Source organism: Molossus molossus, unplaced genomic scaffold (genome assembly GCF_014108415.1).
Source record: "Molossus molossus isolate mMolMol1 unplaced genomic scaffold, mMolMol1.p scaffold_m16_p_15, whole genome shotgun sequence".
In the NCBI taxonomy this organism is placed as follows: Eukaryota; Metazoa; Chordata; class Mammalia; order Chiroptera; family Molossidae; genus Molossus; species Molossus molossus.
Genome location: NW_023425350.1, coordinates 74524606 through 74545577, shown reverse-complemented (window position 1 = coordinate 74545577; position 20972 = coordinate 74524606). Strand labels below are relative to the sequence as shown.

Below are 20972 nucleotides of genomic sequence, written 5' to 3'. Positions count from 1 at the left end.
TATCGACTGGTTGCTTCCTGCATGACCAGACCAGGGCTGGGGCCAAGCTGCAACCAAGGTACATGCCCTTGACCAGAATCAAACCCATGACTCAATGGTCTGTGTGCTGATGCTCTAACCGCTGAGCCTAACCAGCCAGGGCTAGTTTTTATTTTTTAATCCTCATCTGAGGATATGTTGATTGATTTGAGAGAGAGAGAGAAACATTCCTCAGTTACCTCCTGTATGTGTCCTGACTGGGGATAGAACCCACAACTCTTTTTGGTGTATAGGACGATACTGCAAACAACTGAGCCACAGGGCCAGGGACTAGTAGTTTTTTAACCTTTCTTTTTCTGTGGTACTTGGTCATCAATTCTTTTTCATTTCTGATTTTATTTTTTGATCCCATTTTTCCCCTGATGAAAGCTTTATCAATTTTGCTTATCTTTTCATAGAACCAGCTCCTGGTTTCATTGATATTTCCTACTGTGCTTTTTAGACTCTATTTAATTTACTTCTGCTTTGATCTTTATTATTTCCCTCCTTCTACTCATGTTAGTCCATTTATATTTAAAGTAATTATTGATAGGTATGTAGCTATTGCCATTTTATTGATTTTGCAGTTCTTTGTTCTTCTTATTTTCTTGATCTCTTCTGTTTATGATGACTTTTAAAAAATATGTTTTTATTGATTTTTTTTTTTGTTTTTTAGAGAGAAACATCAATGTGAGAAACATGAATCAGCTGCCTCCTGCATGCCTCCTACTAGGGATTGAGCCCATAACATGATTGGGAACTGAACCAGTGACCTCTTGGTGCATGGGACGACGTTCAATCCACTGAGCCACACTGGTTGACTTTTCATAGTGTGCTTGATTTCCTTTATTTCTTGTACATCTCCTGTAAATTCTTGGGTTGTGGTTACCATGTACTGCATATATACCAAGCTATGTTTATAGCAATCTATTTTCAGTTGATTGCTGCTTAAGTTTGAGCACATTCTAAAACCACTACAATTTTTGCTCATCTCATCCATGTTTTTGTTTGTGTCCTTCTTTTGTGTTTGTGTGTATCCCTTAATTTATTATTGTAATTACACATGATCTTCCTACTTTGGCCTTTTAACCTTTGTACTAGCTTTATAGTTGGATCAATCCACTGCTTTTATTAAGTATTTGCCTTTGTCAGTGAGCATTTTTTCCTTTCAGATATTTTCTTAATTCATGTTTTGGATCCTTTCTTCTTAAAAAAGTCCCTTTAACATTTCTTGTAATACTGGTTTAGTGGTGATCAACTCCTTTAGAGATTTTTTTTTTTTGGTCTGGGAAACTCTCCTTTAATACTAAATGATAGCATTGCTGGGTAGAGAAATATTAGTTGTAAGTCTTAACTACTTCCATCATTCTGATATTTTATGCCAATCCTTTCTGGCTGACAAAGTTTCTCTTGAGAAATCAGCTGACAGTCTTCTGGGAGCTCCTTTGTAGGTAACTAACTGCTTTTCTCTTCCTGCTTTTAAGAGCCTCTGTCTTTAACCTTTGGCATTTTAATTAGGACGTGTCTTGGGCCTCCTTGGGTTCATTTTGTTTGGCATGATGTGCTTCCTGGACGTGTATGCCTACTTTCACTGCCAGATTAGTGAAGTTTCCCATCATTTTTCTTCAAACATGTTTCCAATCCCTTGCCCTCTCTCTTCTCCTTCTGGTACCCCTATTTTGCGATGTTAGTACCCCTGAAGTTGGCCCAGAGGTTCCTTAAAATATCCTCATTTAAAGAATATTTTCTGCCCTGGCCGGTTTGGTTCAGTGGTTAGAGCATCGGCCTGCGGTCCGGAGAGACCCGGGTTCGGTTCCCGCTAAGGGCATGTACCTTGGTTGCAGTTTGTCCCCGGCCCTGGTCGGTTGTGCGGGTGGCAGCCACTCGATGTGTCCCTTTCACGTCGATGTTTCTCTCTCTCTCTCTCTCTTCCTCTCTCTCCCTCCCACTCTATCTGTGCAAAAAAATGGGAAAAGTGTCCTCGGGCGAGGATTAAAAAAAAAAAAAAAAGCCCTGGCCGGTTTGGCTCAGCGGTTAGAGCGTCGGCCTGTGGTCCGGAGAGACCCGGGTTCAGTTCCCGCTAAGGGCATGTACTTCGGTTGCAGTTTGTCCCTGGCCCTGGTTGGTCGTGTGGGTGGCAGCCACTCGATGTGTTCCTTTCACGTCGATGTTTCTGTCTCTCTCTCCCTTCCTCTCTTTCCCTCCCACTCTATCTGTACAAAAAATGGAAAAATATCCTCGGGTGAGGATAAAAAAAAAAAAAAAAAAAAAAAATAATATTTTCTTTCTGCTGTTCTGATTGTTTCTGCTACCTTATCTCCCAGATTACTAACTTGATACTCTGCTTCATCTAATCTCTGTTGATTCCCTCTAATACATTTGTCATTTTAACTTATTATATTCCTCAGTTCTGGTTTTTGTTTTTATGTTTCCTTTTTTTGCTGAAGTTCTCACTGAGATCATCTATTCTTTTAAATTTACTGAGCATCCTTACAACCAAGTGTTTTGAAATCTGTATCTGGTAGATTGTTTAGCTCCATTTTGTTCTTTTTATGGAGTTTTGTCCTGTTCTTTCATTTGGGACATGTTTCTCTCTTCCTTTTGGCTGCCTTCCTATTTGTTTCTATGTATTAGAAGGATCTACATCAGCAGGTCTTGGCAGAATGTCCTTATTTAGGAGCTGTCTGTCCTATAGGGCCCAGTGGTGCAGTTTCCCTGGGTGTCCCTTGTGTGGGCTGTATGAACCTTCCTGCTGAGCCTTGATTGCTGTTGGCACATCAGTAGGTGGGGATGACCTATTGGCTGTGACTACAGTAGATAAGCTGTTGTGCATGACCTCACAGTCTGGAAGTCGCTTTACTGGGGCTTTAGTGCCAACCCAGTCCACTCTTTGGACATGTTATATGTGGATCTGCTTGTGTGGTTGTGTGGTCTGAGGCCAGCAGTGTTGGTTCTGAAGCCTCTTGGGGAGGGGCTCTGGTGCTGGTCAAGGTCAATCACCACTTATACCTGGCTTGGGGCTGTTGATGTGAGCTGCAGCCATTTGTCACTTGTGCTGGGTTTGTGGCCACTTAGTTGAGACTACATTCCAAGCCAAGACTGGCCGCCGCTTATGCCAGCCTTGGGGGAGCTAACTGATGGGAGTTGCAATGCAAGTTGAGACCAGCTGCTGCTTGTGCCAGGCTTGGGATAGCTTAGCAAGAGGTAGTGGGTACTCTGAGGCCTACCACTGCTTGTTGGGACCTTTGAGAGTTTTTAAGAAAGTTTGTAGCACAAGCTGAAGCAGGTCACTGTGTGAAGGAGACCTGGAAGAGGTTTGGATGTGCAGGAGATTTAGGTGGAGCAGGGTCTCACGGAATCATCAGGGTTGGGGGGAAGAGTTCAACAAAAGAACTATGTCACCTGCAAGAGCTTCTGTTCCCAAAAAGAGCTACACTGACCTCTGCCCCTCTCTATCCCTCGCCCTGAAGCTAGTCAGTTTAGTCCCTCCCCCTAGGTCTCTGGTGCTTTTTGAGCTGCTGTCCCAGTGTTGGAGTGTGGGTAAGTGAATCTCTGAGCAGCCCCTTTAAGAGCAGTGCTTGGTCTCTAGCAGCCCTTTGTATCTACTGGATGCAATCCCTATTGGTTTTCACAGACATGCTATGGGGACTCTTCTTCCTGGAACTCGTGATCCAGGCTGGGGAGCCCATGTCAGGCTAGGGTCCCTCACTCCTCAGGAAAGACCTTGCCATTCTGTCTCTGCACCCATTCTACCAGGTTGGATGTAGCTTGTTCCTTATATCCTTAATTATAGAACTTCTGTTCAGCTGGTCTTCAGGTGGTTCTCAATGACAGTTGTTCTATAATTTAGTTAATTGTGGTGTGGTCGTGGGACAAGGTAAGCACAGCGTTTACTTCGCCATCTTGACTAGAAGCCTCCTCTTCCCATAATTTCTTGACTATACTGGCTCTGACATATACTGATGGGTCACTTTAGCAGATATGAAGACACAGTGAGAAGGACAATAACAGTGCAAACCCAAACTTTCCACACCACTGTCTGCTGTTTATAACTGTGACAGTAAGGATGAGGGAGCCCTGAGTACTCACTGTGGCTGTGTGGGTCGGGGAACTGGCACTGGCTGGCCAGGAAGGACTGGGATCCGTTGCTGGAGAGTCCCAAAGGTAGGAAGGGCCACTGCTAAACTCATTCCAGCTCCTCTGTGAGGCCTGATTGCATGAACGCGATAACCCGAGTTTGCTAAAAACTTCTGAAAATAAGAACACAATTTCAAGTCCATATTTTATTTTGCCATGCTCACTGAGAACAGAATAGGGCATTCACCTAGTGGCACACATCCCACTGCTGCTCTTTTGCAGTCATCACAACTACTTCATCAACTCCCCCCACACTCTAGGGAGGTAAGGGGGTTGTTCCCCAAAACTCAGGCACACAGCACACAATTTGAGTCCTTTACCCAAACCTACCATTGGATGACATAAAGTGCAAATATCTCCCAACTCTAACATTACAACCACAGTTAATGCAAAACTCACATGGTGGCCTCTACTTCTGTACAGCAAGGAAACATAAGGAACCCCAGCATAGCCAGGAATCACATTTCAGACACAGAATCCTTGCCTGAAGTTTTTAATTGCTGTGGAGCAACACCAACTGAATCTCACACAGCACCGAGCCTGTTCCACTGCACCCCTAGGCTGAGCGCAGGGTGGAAGGGACCCTTCCTGGAGGCTCTTGCTGGGCCCCCTAAGCACTTATCCAAACAGCAAGAACATATCTGCTTTCCTACGGTCAGTCCACACATTTTATGTCTACTGGTGCCTGACTGCAAGTAAAAAGAAATGTATCTTTTAAAAATGTCTATAAATAATAATCCTATTTTCCTTTCTATCTCAGTGTGTTTCTCCACACATAAACTGGACTTCATCTTCCTTCCTTCTTTGTCCATAGGCTTATTAGTTACAGGTCTAATGTTAAACACTCACCACCGGTTAAGTTAAAAGAATTCCCAAAGGCGGAGAACGAATTGAGGGGTGTGAAGTCAGGGCTGCTGGGGTTGCTGACGGGACTCCACAAACCTGAGCTGAATGTTACAAGAGGAAAATGTAACACAAAATGGATGATGGTTAGTGGAAATAGATCCATTAAGTATGGCTTCACAAAGGGGAGATGCTGTTTCAACTGGGGTTACTCAAGTATTAAACACAAAGACAAAGGGGAGAACTGAAAAAACAGCGTCTATACCACAGAGGATTGAAGGCACAGAGAATTCCTGAGCTCCTACTCCTATCACAAGCTGAGAGTCTGGTGCAATGCAAGTTTTGCAATAAAAAGATACAGTTCCTTAGGTTTACTTTTTTGTAATGAAAGACTTATTTAAAAACTATTTTAGCCCGGCTGGTATGGTTCAGTGGTTGAGCACTGACCCATGCACCAAGAGGTCATTGGTTCAATTCCCGGTCAGGACACATGCCCAGGTTGTGGGCCGTATCCCCAGTGGGGGCATTTAGGGGGCGGCCAGTCAATGTTCTCTCTCATTGATGTTTCCATCTCTCTCTACCTCTCCCTTCCTCTCTCTCTAAAATCAATAAAGAAAATAAAAATTTAAAAACTATTTTAAATCCAGGACTCATTTCCTTTTAGTGCCAAGCAGGTAAAACTGTGGTTCTGCTTATTAAGAGTCTTATTATTACTGCTGTTATTTATCTGGGAAGATAGACCGAAGCACTCAAAGCATGCCACCAGGCCCATTGCAGGTGCTGTGGGTCAAGAAAATGGCATGTCCGCCCTGGCCGGTTTTGCTCAGCGGTTAGAGCATCGGCCTGCGGTCCCAAGAGACCTGGGTTCAGTTCCCGCTAAGGGCACGTACCTTGGTTGCAGTTTGTCCCCGGCCCTGGTTGGTTGTGCGGGTGGCAACCCCTCGATGTGTCCCTTTCACGTCGATGTTTCTCTCTCTCTCTGTTCCTCTCTCTCTTTCCCACTCTACCTGAACAAAAAATGGAAAAATGTCCTCGGGTGAGGATGAAAAAAAAAAAAAGAAAATGGCATGTCCAACAATTTACTGTAAATTATCTAGGCCAATTTCCTTCCTCTCAAATACATTTTTATTCTTCTATATCTAATTATCAGATCACATCCTTTCTTACAGGAGACCATGGTAACCGAGATGGATGGAAACAGATTTAAAATGGGAACACGAACCACCCTCTGCTGTGAAACATGTGTGTACCTCCTCCCCTCTGTCGGGAGCTACGGGGGAAGCACAGTATTCGAGCTTTCTGCTTCTACCCAACAGAAAAAAGCCCCAGAAGCCCAGACCACTTCTAAAAAATGCGTACTTGAAATCTAGAGAAAAAACATGCCTGAAACACATGTATGGACAAAAGATGCTAACCTGGCTTGAGAACCCTGTCCATCTTTCTACTGAGTAAGAATGGTCTACTGTACCTGTCTGAGCCATCGCTGTCAATAGGAGTGTGTGAAATGCCAAGGCTGCTGGAAAAATCTGTTTTGTTTGAAGAAACTTTAGCAAAGCCATTCCCACCTGTAACAATGGACTCTGATTCAATCAAAGGCAAATCAAGCCAAAGGTAATTCCACCATGCCTGAGCCCCACTGTGACAGGCCACTCACCTGGGCTCTTGTCATAGCCGGCCGTGACTGCAGCAAAAGTGGGGTTGCCGTTCTTGCCAGGAAGTGAGGCTGCTTTTGTCAATTTGTGTTTGCTTCCATTTGGCTGCTTGGTTTTGGGGTCACTGAAGAAAGAAGCAAAAAAAGAACAACAAATTCCTTGTCAGCTCTGAGACCATGCAGTCAACACCTTCGCTGTGGCTGGCCCAGGGCAACCCACAGAGCACAGCCTGGCCTCATGTAAATAAATAATCTGGGACCTATAACTGTGCAGTCAGATGGAAAATAAGGGACTTGTGGGACAAAGGTAAGGAAATACAAGATCAGTATAAAAAGAGACCAAGTTCCCAATTTAGGAACTGGAAAGACTGTTTTACAGAGGACATTAGGTAGGGAGCCATGAACAAGGTGGAATGTGAGGTCCTAGCAGGCTACAACATATGACAAACTGGTTCTTAGAAAGTGTCCTCCCTGTTAGGATAGGTTAAGGAGCTCACGGTGACAAGGGCCCCAGCAGGGTGGCCTCCCCAGACTCAGAGGATGCTGCCTGGTGCTTCCTGTCACGTGGAAAGCGGGAGTGGTGACAGTACCTACTTTGTGCTCACTGGGAGGATGAAATGCAGTGACAGTTGTGTGGTGCTGAGAACAGTGCTGGCACATGGTAAGAACTTGATAGGTTGTTACAATGATCACTGAGGATGCTGTTCCCTTCAAGTCAGTCAAACACAAGTGTGGCTGTGCCTCTCGTGAGGCGCACCAGCTGGTGTCCCGCCTGCCTGTCAGGAGACAGCCTTGCTGTGTGCACATCACCCACTGCAGCCGACTTGTTCTACATCCTGCTCTTTTAATTGCTAAGGCAACAGCCACAAGGTCAAAATAAATGTCCCACACAAGGCATTTCCTCAGCTCACAGGGTATCTGCAGATCTTCACTTAATGCTTAGTGTGCTTATTTACTCTTGAATTACAGCATACGTCTAATAAGTTACATGATGTATTTCCATTCATGGGTGATAAAATCCAAAGGGTGGAAGAAGGCGCTGCTGGGGTTGGACACCAATATGATGGCAGCAAGGGAGAAGTGACCCAGGTAAAGGGCACAGCTGTCAACAGCAGATGTAGGAGGCGAGACAGGACAGCAGTCTGTGGCCACTGAGTGTTTCTATGTATTGGAGTGAGCTCAGGTTTCTGGGGCACTTACCTATCTATTCAAGGAATAGGAAGCGACCAGTGAACTTACCTGCTATAGCTACTGTTGACGATACTGCTGTAGCTGCTGCGGGATGCAAGCGGGCAAGGTGCAGCGGGGGGAGATGGAGAGGCAGGTGTTGGTGAGGTCTGGCGTTGTTTTAAGAAAATGTCTGCGTTGAGGGTTTGCAGAGAAAGTTTATAAAGACTATCGGTAGCTGAAAAGTAAAAATAAAGGGTCTCATTAATGTGATATTTTTACTCTTCAAAATCAGTTACTTTCGGTGCTCCATCTGATACCATACAGAACTCAAGTGCTTCTACAAAGAAAAAATTAAAACTTTTAGGTGTGTACTGTTCAAAGCTTTAAAGAAAACAAGGGAAGTAGCTTCCCTCTGCATTATGAGGCTTCTTTGGAGGCACCAGTGAGGCCCACCTCTCCGCTGAGGTGTGCAGGACCTCATGGCCAGGTCTGCTCTTCCTCCCTTCTCCCATATCCTTCAGGGACGTGCAGCTGAAATCACTGTGTGGGACCCAAGAGTCTCTGCTTCCCTACAGGTTCACACAACTGCAGCAAGTGCACAACCCCAGGGCAAAAGATCCCTCAGTTCACCATACAATACCCCGTGATCTGGCATACCTAGTGAGGTGCTATTCCTGGTCCCTAGTTTACAAGGATACAAACTCCTAATATCTTCCTGCTGCCCTTTAGGGTAATGTCTATATTGCTATTTAAAAATTTTAAAACAAAAAACGAATACTATTTCTTCTGCACTTGCTAAATGGAAACACATGTAAACACCTTTATCAGAAAAAGATATCACCACTTCTGATCAAGATGGTGGTGTAGGTAAACACCATGCTCACTCGCCTCCTCCCATGACCACATCAAAATTACAACTAAATTAGAACTAGTGAAAGAAGAACAAACAAAGCCCAAAATGAGTAGAACGATGAAAGTAATAAGGATCAGAATAGAAATAACAAAAATAGTCTAAAATAATAGAACAAATATAAAGAAAGCATGAACTGTATTTTTTTTTAAAGAAATAAAAGTAATAAACCTTTAGACAGATTCATCAAGAAAAAATGAAAGGACCCAAATAAACAAGATCAGAAATGAAAGAGAAGTGACAACTGGTACTACAGAAATACAAAGGATTGTAAGAAAATATTGCAAACAATTATGTGCCAAGAAATGGGAAAACCTGGAAGGAATGGATAAATTCCTAGAAACATGCAATCTTCCAAAACTGAATCAGGAAGAAACAAAAAATCTGAACACACCGATTACTACCAATGAAACTGAATCAGTAATAAAAAAACCTGCCAACAAACAAGAGTCCAGAATCAAATGGCTTCACAGGAGAATTTTACCAAATATTCAAAGAAGAATTAACACTTATCCTTCTCGAACTATTCAAATAATAAAAGAGGAGGGAAGATCCCTAAGCGCATTTTACGAGGCTAGTATTATCCTAATTCCAAAACCACATAAAGACAGTACGAAAAAGAAAATTATAGGCCAATAGCCCAAATGAAACAAAAATCCTCAACAAAATATTAGCAAATCAAATTCAGCAATACATCAAAAAGATCACATATCACAATCAAGTAGGACCTATTCCCAGGATGCAAAGTTGGTTCAATATCCACAAATCAATGTGATACAGCATATAAAGAAAATGAAGGCTAAATATCATATTTTATCAATAGATTCAGACAAAGCATTAGACAGAATCCAACATCAATTCATGATAAAAATTCTCAGCAAAGCGAGGACAGAGAGACCATTCCTCAACATAATAAAGGACATATATAACAAACCCACAGCTAACAGACTCAGGGGTGAAAAGGTGAGTTTTTCTGTAAGATCAGGAACAAGACCCACATGTCTACTTTTTTTTTTTTTTTTTTTATCCTCACCTGAGGATATTTTTCCTTTTTTTTTTTTTTGTACAGATAGAGTGGGAGGGAGAGAGAGGAAGGGAGAGAAAAAAAAAGAAACATCGACGTGAAGGGACACATCGAGTGGCTGCCACCCGCACGACCAACCAGGGCCGGGAACAAACTGCAACCGAAGTACATGCCCTTAGCGGGAACCGAACCCGGGTCTCTCCAGACCGCAGGCCGACGCTCTAACCGCTGAGCCAAACTGGCCAGGGCCCCATATGTCTACTTTTGACTGATTATATCCAACATGGTTCTAGTCAGAGCAATCAGGTAAGAGAAATAAATAGAAGGCACTCAAATTGGAAAGAAGTAGAACAGCCATTATTTGCAGATGACATGACACTATATAGAGAGAACAAACAAACAAACAAATACTAGAATAAATTACCTCAGTAAAGTAGCAGCATACAAAATTAATATTCAGAATTTGGTTGCATTTTTCTATATCAATAATGAACTATCAGAAAGAGAAATTAGAAAACAATCTCACTCACAAATGCATTAAAAAAAACCCCAAAAATTTAACTAAGGAGGTAAAACATCGGTACTCTGAAAACTACAAGACATCGAAGAAAGAAATTAAAGAAGATACAAATAAATGGAAGGCTATCACATGCTCACAGACTTAACATCATTAAAATATCCACAGTATGCAAAGCAATCTAATGATTCAACAGAATCCCTATTAAAACACCAGTGGCATTTTTTCACAGAACTACAACAAATAATCCAAAAATTTATATGAAATCACAAAAGACCTTGAATAACCAATGCAATCTTGAGGAAAAAAAATCACTTGGAGGAATCACATTACCTGATATCAAACTACACTACATGATCATCATAATCAAAACAGCATGGAACTGGCATAAAAACAGACATATAGATCAGGGGAAGAGAATAGAGAGCCCAGAAATAAACTCATGCCTCTATGACAAAGGAGGCAAGAATATACAATGGGTAAAGACAGTCTCTTCAATAAGTGGTATTGGGGAAACTGGAGAGATACATGGAAAAAAATGAAACTAAACCACTTTCTTACATAATACACAAAAATGAATTACAGCCTTAAGTGTAAGACTCAAAACCATAAAACTCCTAGAAGAAAATGTAGGCAGTAAACTGTGACATCATTTTTTTTTTAATGTTTTTATTGATTTTTAGAGAGAGAGAGAGAGAAATATCGATGGGCTGCCTCCTGCACACCCTCTACTGGGGATCAAGCCCACAACCTGGGCATGTGCCCTGACCAGGAATCAAATTGGGACCTCTCAGTCCATGGGACAACGCTCAATCCACTAAGCCACACTGGCCAGGCTGTGACATCATTTTTAAGTAATATTTTTTTGGGATATGTCTCTTTGGGCAAGAGAAACAAAAGAAAAAATAAACAAATGAGACTATTGCAAACTAAAAACTTTCTGCACAGTGAAGACGATCAACAAAATGAAAAGACACCTTACTGAATGGGAGAAGGTATCTGCCAACGATATATCTGATAAGAGTTAATATCCAAAATATGTAAGGAACTCACACAACCTAACACCAGAAAATAATTGGATTAAAAAGGGCAGAGGACCTAGATAGACACTTACCCAAAGAGGACAGACATACAGATGGGCAATAGACATATGAAAAGATGCTCAATGCCACTAATCATTAGGCAAGTGCAAATAAAAAAGCACAATGAGATACCACATCACACGTGTCAGAATGGTTATCATTAAAAAAATCAACAAACAAGTGTTGACAAGGATGGGGAGAAAAGGGAATCCTCCTGCCCTGTTGGTGGGAATGCAGGTTTGTACAGTCACTGTGGAAAACAGTATGGAGGTTCCTAAAAGTTTTAAATATAACTACCATATGACCCAATTATTATACTTCTGAGTATTTATCCTAGGAAACCCCAAACACAATTTTGAAACGATATATGTATCCCTATGTTCAATGCAGCGTTATTTACAATAGCCAACAGCGTTAGCTGGGAGCAGCGCCCTCGGGTAACACTCCCAGGTGGCTCCACAGCGCAGCCGGGACAGAGGCTGAAACAGCCACAGCCACTCACCTTGGGCTCCGGCAGAGGGAGGGCGGACTGGACTGGAACTGTGTCGGGACACTCGGGGTTTGGAGGGCGCTCAGAGCTTTGGCTGAGTGCAGCCACTCAGGACGGTGGCCACATTGCTCCTTCCCAGGGCTCTGAGGAGAGGCAGCAGCCCCTCCCTCGGAGATCCAACCCCACCCTGTGGGCCATTGAAGTGTTAATTAAGGCTCACTAACGACCAGCATCTGCCCCACCCTCGTGAAAGCTCCTTGGCTGAGCACAAGAGGGAGTTTTTCAATCAACTGACAACCCAAAACTGATCAATTAACCTAGACTGCTAGCCTCCAGCAAAAAGCTAGAGGATAACAGTACGTTTCCTGGGCTGGCAACTTTAACCAGGAAAGTAAGACTTGACAGTGGTGTTCAACGTGGGTCCTCCCTCGCTCATCTAAACACAGGAGAGGGAGCCACAAACAGCAGAACACCAACACCCACAGGGAGAATGTGACAGGCTCCAAAACCCACAGTGATAGCCAAAATGGTGAAACACAGAAACAGAAGCCAAATGAAAGAGCAAGAGACCTCCACCGAAGATGAGGTCAATGTGGAGCAATTAGGCATGTTAACAGAGCTAGAATTCAGAGCCATGATCTTGAGGAAGCTGAACAGCATGAGTAAGGACATAGAGACACTGAAAATAAGCCAATTGGAAATTAAAAACCAACAGGAAGAGATAAAAAACGACATATCAGAAATGAAAAACACATTGGAAGGTTTAAAAAGCAGAGTAGGGGAAGCTGAGGACCGGATCAGTGAATTAGAAGACAGGGTAGAAAAAAATCAACCAATCAGAAAAACAAAAGGAAAAAACGATTAAAAAACAGGAAGACAGCTTAAGAGAACTATGGGACAACTGGAGACGTAATAATATTCGCATCATAGGAGTCCCCGAAGAAGAAGAAAATGAGCAAGGGATAGAGAATATATTCAAAAAAATAGTGAGAGAAAACTTCCCTAATTTAGTGAAGGAAGAAGGCATTCAAGTTCAAGAAGCACAGAGAGTCCCAAGTAAGAAGAACCCAAACAGGCCCACACCAAGACACATAGTAATTAAAATGCCACAAATTAAAGACAAAGAGAGAATCCTAAAAGCAGCAAGAGATAAGCAACAGGTTACCTACAAAGTGAACCGCATAAGGCTCTCAGCTGACTTCTCACAAGAAACACTACAGGCCAGAAGGGAATGGCATGAAGTAATCAAAGTCATGAAAAACAAGAATCTGAATCCAAGACTACTCTACCCAGCAAGGCTATCATTCAAAATAGAAGATCAAATAAAGAGCTTCCCAGACAAAAAAAGGCTAAGGGAATACATTAGCACCAAACCAGCACTGCAAGAAATGTTAAAAGGACTGCTGTAATTAGCAGTAGAAATGGGAAGAAAAATAGAACCACACTAAACAAAAATGGCAATAAATAAGTACATATCAATAATCACCTTAAACGTATATGGATTGAATGCTCCCATAAAGAGACACAGAGTAGCTGATTGGATAAGAAAGCATGACTCATCTATATGTTGTTTACAAGAGACCCACCTCTCAACAAAAGACTCACATAGGTTGAAAGTGAAGGGATGGAAAAAAATTTTCCAAGCAAATGGAAATTTTCCAAGCAAAAAAAAAGCTGGGGTAGCAATTCTCATATCTGATAAAATAGATTTCAAAATGAAGACCATAACTAGAGACAAAGACGGCCACTACATAATATTGAAAGGATCTATCCAACAGGAAGATATAACCTTGATAAACAAATATGCACCCAATATAGGAGCACCAAAATACATTAAAAATCTTCTGGAGGACTTCCAAGGAGAAATCGACAACAATACAATCATAGCAGGGGACTTCAACACCCCGTTGACAGCACTGGATAGATCCTCTAGGCAAAAAATTAGCAAGGAAACAGAGACTCTAAATGAAACACTAGACTAAATGGATTTAATAGATATCTACAGAGAATTACACCCCAAAACTACAGAATACACATTCTTCTCAAGTGCACATGGGACATTCTCAAAGATAGACCACATGATAGGACACAAACTAAATCTCTACAAGTTCAAGAAGATTGAAATCATATCAAGCATCTTCTCAGATCACAATGGCATGAAACTAGAAATCAATTGCAACAAGAACATGCAAAGACATTTCAACACATGGAGGCTAAATAGCATGTTATTAAACAATGAATGGGTCACCGAGGACATCAAGGAAGAAATTAAAAACTTCCTGGAAACCAACGAAAATGAACACACAACAACACAAAATCTATGGGATGCAGCGAAAGCAGTTCTGAGAGGGAAGTGCATAGCACTACAGGCCTACCTCAAAAAACAAGAAAAATTTCTAATTGACTGTCTAACCTCACAACTTTAAGAATTAGAAAGCAAACAAAAAGAAAACCCCAGAGCAAGTAGAAGGAAGGAAATAGTAAAGATCAGAGCAGAAATAAATGACATAGAAACCAAAAAAACAATTCAAAGGATCAATGAAACAAAGAGCTGGTTTTTCGAAAAGATAAACAAGATTGATGGACCCTTAGCTAGACTCACCAAGAAACAAAGAGAGAGAACCCAAATACACAAAATCAGAAAGAGGAGAAGTAACAACCAACACCACGAAAATACAAAAGATCGTTAACAACTACTATGAACAACTATATGGCAACAAATTCGGCAATCTATGCGAAATGGACAAATTTCTAGAAACACACAGTCTCCCAAAACTATTCCCGGAAGAGATAGAAAACTTGAACAGACCAATAACAACTAAGGAAATTGAAGAGGTAATTAAGACTCTCCCAGCAAACAAAAGCCCAGGCCCAGATGGTTTCACGGGGGAGTTTTACTGAACATTCAAAAAAGAACTAACACCCATTCTCCTCAAACTATTTCAAAAAATTCAAGAAGAAGGAAGACTTCCAAACACGTTCTATGAGGCCAGCATAATTCTAATTCCAAAACCAGAAAAAGACACTACGAAGAAAGAAAACTACAGGCCAATATCCCTGATGAACATAGACGCCAAAATCCTGAACAAAATATTAGCAAATCGGATCCAGAAATGCATCAAAAAAATTATTCACCATGACCAAGTGGGATTCATTCCAGGGATGCAAGGCTGGTACAATATTCGCAAATCAATAAACGTGATACACCACATAAACAAAATGAAGAATAAAAACCACATGATCATATCAATTGATGCTGAAAAAGCATTCGACAAAATCCAGCATCCATTTCTGATAAAAACGCTCAGCAATGTAGGAATAGAGGGATCATATCTCGACATAATAAAGGCCATATATGAAAGACCTACAGCCAACATCAAACTCAATGGACAGAAACTAAAAACATTTCCATTAAGAACAGGAACAAGACAGGGATGTCCACTTTCGCCACTCTTATTTAACATTGTACTGGAAGTCTTAGCCACAGCAATCAGACATGAAGAAAAAATAAAAGGGATCCAAATTGGAAAGGAAGAAGTGAAACTGTCATTATTTGCAGATGACATGATATTGTACATAGAAAACCCTAAAGACTCCATCAAAAATCTATTAGACTTAATAAATGAATTTGGCAAAGTAGCAGGATACAAAATTAACGTCAAGAAATCGACGGCATTCTTGTACATCAATGATGAACTCACAGAAAGAGAAACTGAAAAAACAATCCGATTTACCATCGCTCCAAAAAAATTACGATACCTACGAATAAACTTAACCAAAGAAGTAAAGGACCTATTTGCAGAAAACTACAGGTCATTGAAAAAAGAAATAGAGGAAGATATAAAAAAGTGGAAGCACATACCCTGTTCATGGATTGGAAGAATTAACATCATTAAAATGTCCATACTACCCAAAGCAATCTATAGATTCAATGCAATCCCCATCAAAATACCAACGACATATTTCATAGAACTAGAACAAATACTTCAAAAGTTCATATGGAACCAAAAAAGACCCCGAATAGCCACAGCAATCTTGAAAAAGAAGAACAAAGTAGGTGGGATCACAATACCCGATATCAGGTTATACTACAAAGCGACTGTAACCAAAACAGCCTGGTACTGGCATAAGAACAGGCATATAGACCAGTGGAACAGAACTGAAAACCCAGAAATGGACCCAAGGCAATACGCTCAATTAATATTTGACAAAGGTGGCAAGAGCATACAGTGGAGTAAAGACAGCCTCTTTAATAAATGGTGTTGGGAAAATTGGACAGCTACATGCAAAAAAATGGAACTAGACCATCAACTTACACCATACACAAAAATAAACTCAAAATGGATAAAAGACTTAAATGTGACCCGTGAATCCATAAAAATTCTAGAAGAAAATGTAGGCAACAAAATTTCGGACATCATACGGAGCAGAATTTTCACTGATACATCACCTAAGGCAACAGAAATAACGGAGAAAATAAACACATGGGACTACATCAAACTAAAAAGCTTCTGCACAGCAAAAGAAACAATCATCAAAATGGAAAGGCAACCCACTGTATGGGAGAACATCATTGCCAATGATGTATCAGATAAGGGGTTAATCTCCAATATATATAGAGTGCTCATACAACTGCACAAAAGGAAGACAAAGAACCCAATTAAAAAATGGGCAGAGGAGCTGAATAGACACCTCTCCAAACAGGACATACAAATGGCCAAGAGACATATGAAGAAATGCTCAACATCACTAATCATCAGAGAGATGCAAATTAAAACAACAATGAGGTATCACCTCACACCTGTCAGAATGGCCGCCATCAACAAATCATCAAACAACAAGTGTTGGCGAGGGTGTGGAGAAAAGGGGACTCTAATAGACTGCTGGTGGGAATGCAGACTGGTGCAGCCGCTATGGAAAACAATATGGTGCTACCTCAAAAAATTAAAAATTGAACTCCCATTTGACCCAGTGATCCCACTGCTGGGAATATACCCTAAGAAGCCTGAAACACCAATCAGAAAGAATATATGTACCTCCATGTTTGTGGCAGCACTATTTACAATAGCTAAGATCTGGAAACAGCCCAAGTGTCCACCAGTAGACGAATGGATAAAAAAGCTGTGGTACATGCAGTACACAATGGAGTACTATGCAGCGGTAAGAAAGAAAGATCTCTTATCCTTTGAGACGACATGGAGGGACCTGGAAAGTATTATCCTAAGTGAAAGAAGCCAAGCAGAAAAAGACAAATACCACATGATCTCACTTATACGTATACGGAACATAATGAACATAACAGTCTGAGGAATACAGTAGACCCAGACACATGGAAGTAGGGCACAGACTGACATCCCTCAGAAGAGGGGATGGGGGGTGGGGGGGGTGGGAAGAGATAAACCACAGAACTTATATGCATGTATGCATGACCAATGGACATGGACAACTAAGCCGGGGATGGGGTGGAGGGGGGGTGGGGTGGGGGGGTGCCAATGGGGTAAAAAGGTAAAATATCTGTAACAAAAAAAATAAATAAAAATTCATAAAATAAAAAAAAAGAAAAAAGAAAAAGAAAAAAACAAAACAAAAAAACAACAACAACAATGAAATCTTGCTATTTGTGACAACATGGATGGACCTAGAAGGTATTATGCTAAGTGAAGTAAGTCAGAGAGAGAAATATAGTATATGGTTTCACTTATACGTGGAATCTAAAAAACAAAATGAACAAACAAAACAAACTGATAACACCCAGAACGAACTGATGATGGTTGACAGATGGGAGAGGATTTGGGGAATGGGCGAGAAAGGTCTAACATGTACAAATTTGCAGTTATAAATATAATTTACATGAAGACGTAAAGTACAGTATGGGAAATATAGTCAATAATATTGTAATAACTATTAGAGGAGTACTAGACTTATTGGGGTGATTACTTAAGTTAATGAAAATGTCTAATCACACCTGAAACTAATATAATACTGTATGTCAACTGCAATTGAAAAAAATATATATATATTGTAAAAAAAATGTTAAAGATAAGAGTAAAGAGCCCTGGCCGGTCTTGCTCAGCAGTTAGAGCATCGCCCCAGGATCAAAGAGTCACGGGTTTGATTCCGGTTAAGAGCATGTACTTTGGTTGTGGTTCGGTCCCTGGCCCTGGTTGGGGTCCTGTAGGAGGCAACCGGTGTCTCTCTCACATGGACGTTTCTCTCTCTCTCTCCCCCTCTCCCTCCCACTCTGACTGAAGATAAATGGAAAAAGTATCCTAGGGTGAGAATTTAAAAATATATATATAAGAAGAGAGAGAGATACCATATTGCATCTACCACGTGTACGCTGGTGCTGGTCTAGTGACGGTGATACAAAGAAGTGTAAGGAAAGTGCTCTGGCCTCTGTGAATTCAGTCTCCATGGGCTCCCAGTCTGAGGCTGACCAGTTACAGCCTTCAGTTATACTGGCACAACTGCATAACCCCATTACCCTCGTTTCTCTTCTTTGTCCAAAACAGCTCTGCCCAGCTTGATCCTTTTGCCTTTCGCCCTTCTGGTTGGCCTTTTATGCCCCACACAAATCCTGTGGTACAGAGAGGACAGTCTGCTCTACTCTGATTTCCTGTGAGGGGTCTCTCTTCCTCCTCACTTTTTCTGAAGCTTACTCTCATGATGGTTCTACTTTCTCTCCTGCATTTGATGCTTCTCCCCAGACCCCTAGGGTTTAGGGCACCACCAAACAAAGCACCCTTCTCTTTGAAGCCCAAGCTATCCATGTGCCAGTTTCAGTGCCACCTTGTGCCTGCCCCAGGCGCTCTCCCTAACCCTCCCCAATGGTGCTAGCACCTTAGCCACTGTCCTTATGTCGATCCCACCCACTCTCACCCTTGACCACATGGTTAATCTCTTCCCTCCTGTGCTATGTTGCTGACCTCATGCCCATGCTCAGGGACCATCTCAAACACCATCTCCTGCTCAGATCTCTCCACCCTCCTGCCCTCCCTGGAAGTACAGTGTGTCTATCTGATACCACATTTTTCCCCCCCTTTATGACTTTTTAGAGAGAAAGAGAGGAAGAGAGAGATAGAAACATTGATGAGAGAGAACATCGACTGGCCACCTCCTGCATGCTCCCCACTGGAGACTGGGCCCACAACGTGGGCATGTGTCCTGACTGGGAATCGAACTGGTGACCTCTTGGTACATGAGTCGATGCTCAACCACTGAGCCACACCAGCTAGACCACATCTTCACCGAGAGTCATTCAGTATTTGTACAATTGTCCTGACCCTCTCTAGCCACCTCTTATATGACATATTTTCTGACCTCCAACACCACCAGAAGTAACCTCTCCCCTTGTGAACTGTCCACACCTGTACTCCTCACCTGAATTCCAAGTCCTTAGCCTTCATCCAAATGACAGAGGCTTCAATCACCCAGTCTTCATTTAAACCCCTTCACTTTAAACAATCTTATTGCTAAACCTTGATTTTACCTTAGGTGCAAACAAGCCAAGTGGGAGTTTACGCTAACACTGCAGTGAGTGCAGACAAGTCAGTCCTAAGACTGGCCCTCTCTTTACCCTAAATTCTGCTTTCAGGCCCCTCTGTGTGCTCATCTCCGTTGTCTTCTATTCCAGGCGAGAACCTCCACCTTATTTTAGTAAACTGGTCTGCTGTCATGGTTGACTGCAGACGAAATCTGAGAACAAGGTAAAAAAGCTAGTGAGGAAAATAATGAAACCTTCAGAATAGGCTGTTTATGTAAAGGATATGGGTCAAGTTGAGAGGAAACTGAATTTTTAGAAAATGATTACACCGTAACTGTATGAGAAACAAGACAGGTAAATAAATGTGGAGTTGCCCTGACCGGTGTGGCTCAGTAGATTGAGCGTCATCCCATGCACCAAAAGGTTGCCAGTTCGATTCCTGGCAGGACACATGCCTGGGTTGTGGGCTTGATCCCCGGTAGAGGGTGTGCAGGAGGCAGCTGATCGAGTTTCTATCATTGATTTTTCTCTCTCTCTCCCAGATATCAATTTAAAAAAAAGTCTCAAGTTTGTAAAAATATATTATGTATATAAAAAAAGGGAAACATGGAGTTAATGCTCTCATAAAGAAGCAGTTTTTTGGAATGATTCCCTAATTCAAACAAGTCTTCCCATTTCGAACAATGGGCTGGTGCACCAGCTTCTGGGAAACAAAAGATCTGATATGAATTCATTTGCTATTTCTCTGGTGTACACATTCTTATTACAGTAGGTAGTTAGTTATTAACAAAGAAAGGGAGCAAATGAAATCAGACATTAAGCCTGATTAACTAGGACGCTACAGCTTCCCAGACTCCCCAGCAGACAGCAGCATCCTTCAAAAAGACTTAATTCCCAAGCAAGCAGGAAAGTCTAGGTTTCCAATCTTCCTGGAGAACAACCCACTGTTACTAGGGGAAGGGAGAGGCAGTAGGGGTAGATTCCTCTGCTGAGGCACGTGCAGTAGAACCCAAAATGACAGCCATAAAGGGGGAGGAATCTAGCTGGAGGAGATCTGAGAAAAGGGACAGAATAAGGGCACGAAACCCTGTAAGATCCAGGAAAGGGACTGGATAGGGGAGGGCCCAGCACAGCCCAGGAAAAACCTAGGAAACAGGCTGGATTGTTTGAAAGACAGCTGTGGTTCCCGAAACCAAGAAAATATATGAAAGATTAGGAAGACCTTGGGGCATCTGCTTACTAGAGCCTGTCTGCCTTCTACATTCTTGACGTTATATTATTCCTTTTCACCCCAATAAACCTTGCCACTATGCTTAAAGATCCAGGAAAGGGAATGGATAGGGGATTCCCACGTGTGTGTCCCTTAAAATTCTTTTGTCACACCACAAGAACCCATTTTCTCTTGCAACACTCTCACCATGATCAATTAACCTACAACAGTTTAACAACTGGCAGACTATTTAACAACAGGCTTTTGCTGGCTAGCACAAGCTGGCTCCAGCAAACCAGACACTGGGACTCCTTTTAAAGCAATATCCACCCTGGCCAGCTGGTTCAGTTGGTTCGAGCGTCAACCTGTGCATCAAAAGGCTTTGGGTTTGATCCCTCATTGCTGTGTGTATGGGAGGCAACCAGTTGATGTTTCTC

At 42.0% G+C, this 20972-nt stretch overlaps 1 protein-coding gene across 3 annotated transcripts in view; it reads right to left on the bottom strand.

Moving 5' to 3' along the window:
* The window catches only part of TMEM131 (transmembrane protein 131), a 266720-nt gene that overhangs the window by 4433 nt on the left and 241315 nt on the right, over nt 1–20972 (bottom strand). For all 3 annotated transcript variants that reach the window (XM_036262183.1, XM_036262185.1, XM_036262184.1), the window contains 5 exons: nt 7889–8054; nt 6653–6774; nt 6467–6563; nt 5005–5102; nt 4108–4268 (listed from right to left, as the gene is read on the bottom strand). In XM_036262183.1, the coding sequence (XP_036118076.1) occupies nt 4108–4268; nt 5005–5102; nt 6467–6563; nt 6653–6774; nt 7889–8054 (644 nt within the window). The remainder of the gene's footprint in view (nt 1–4107; nt 4269–5004; nt 5103–6466; nt 6564–6652; nt 6775–7888; nt 8055–20972) is intronic.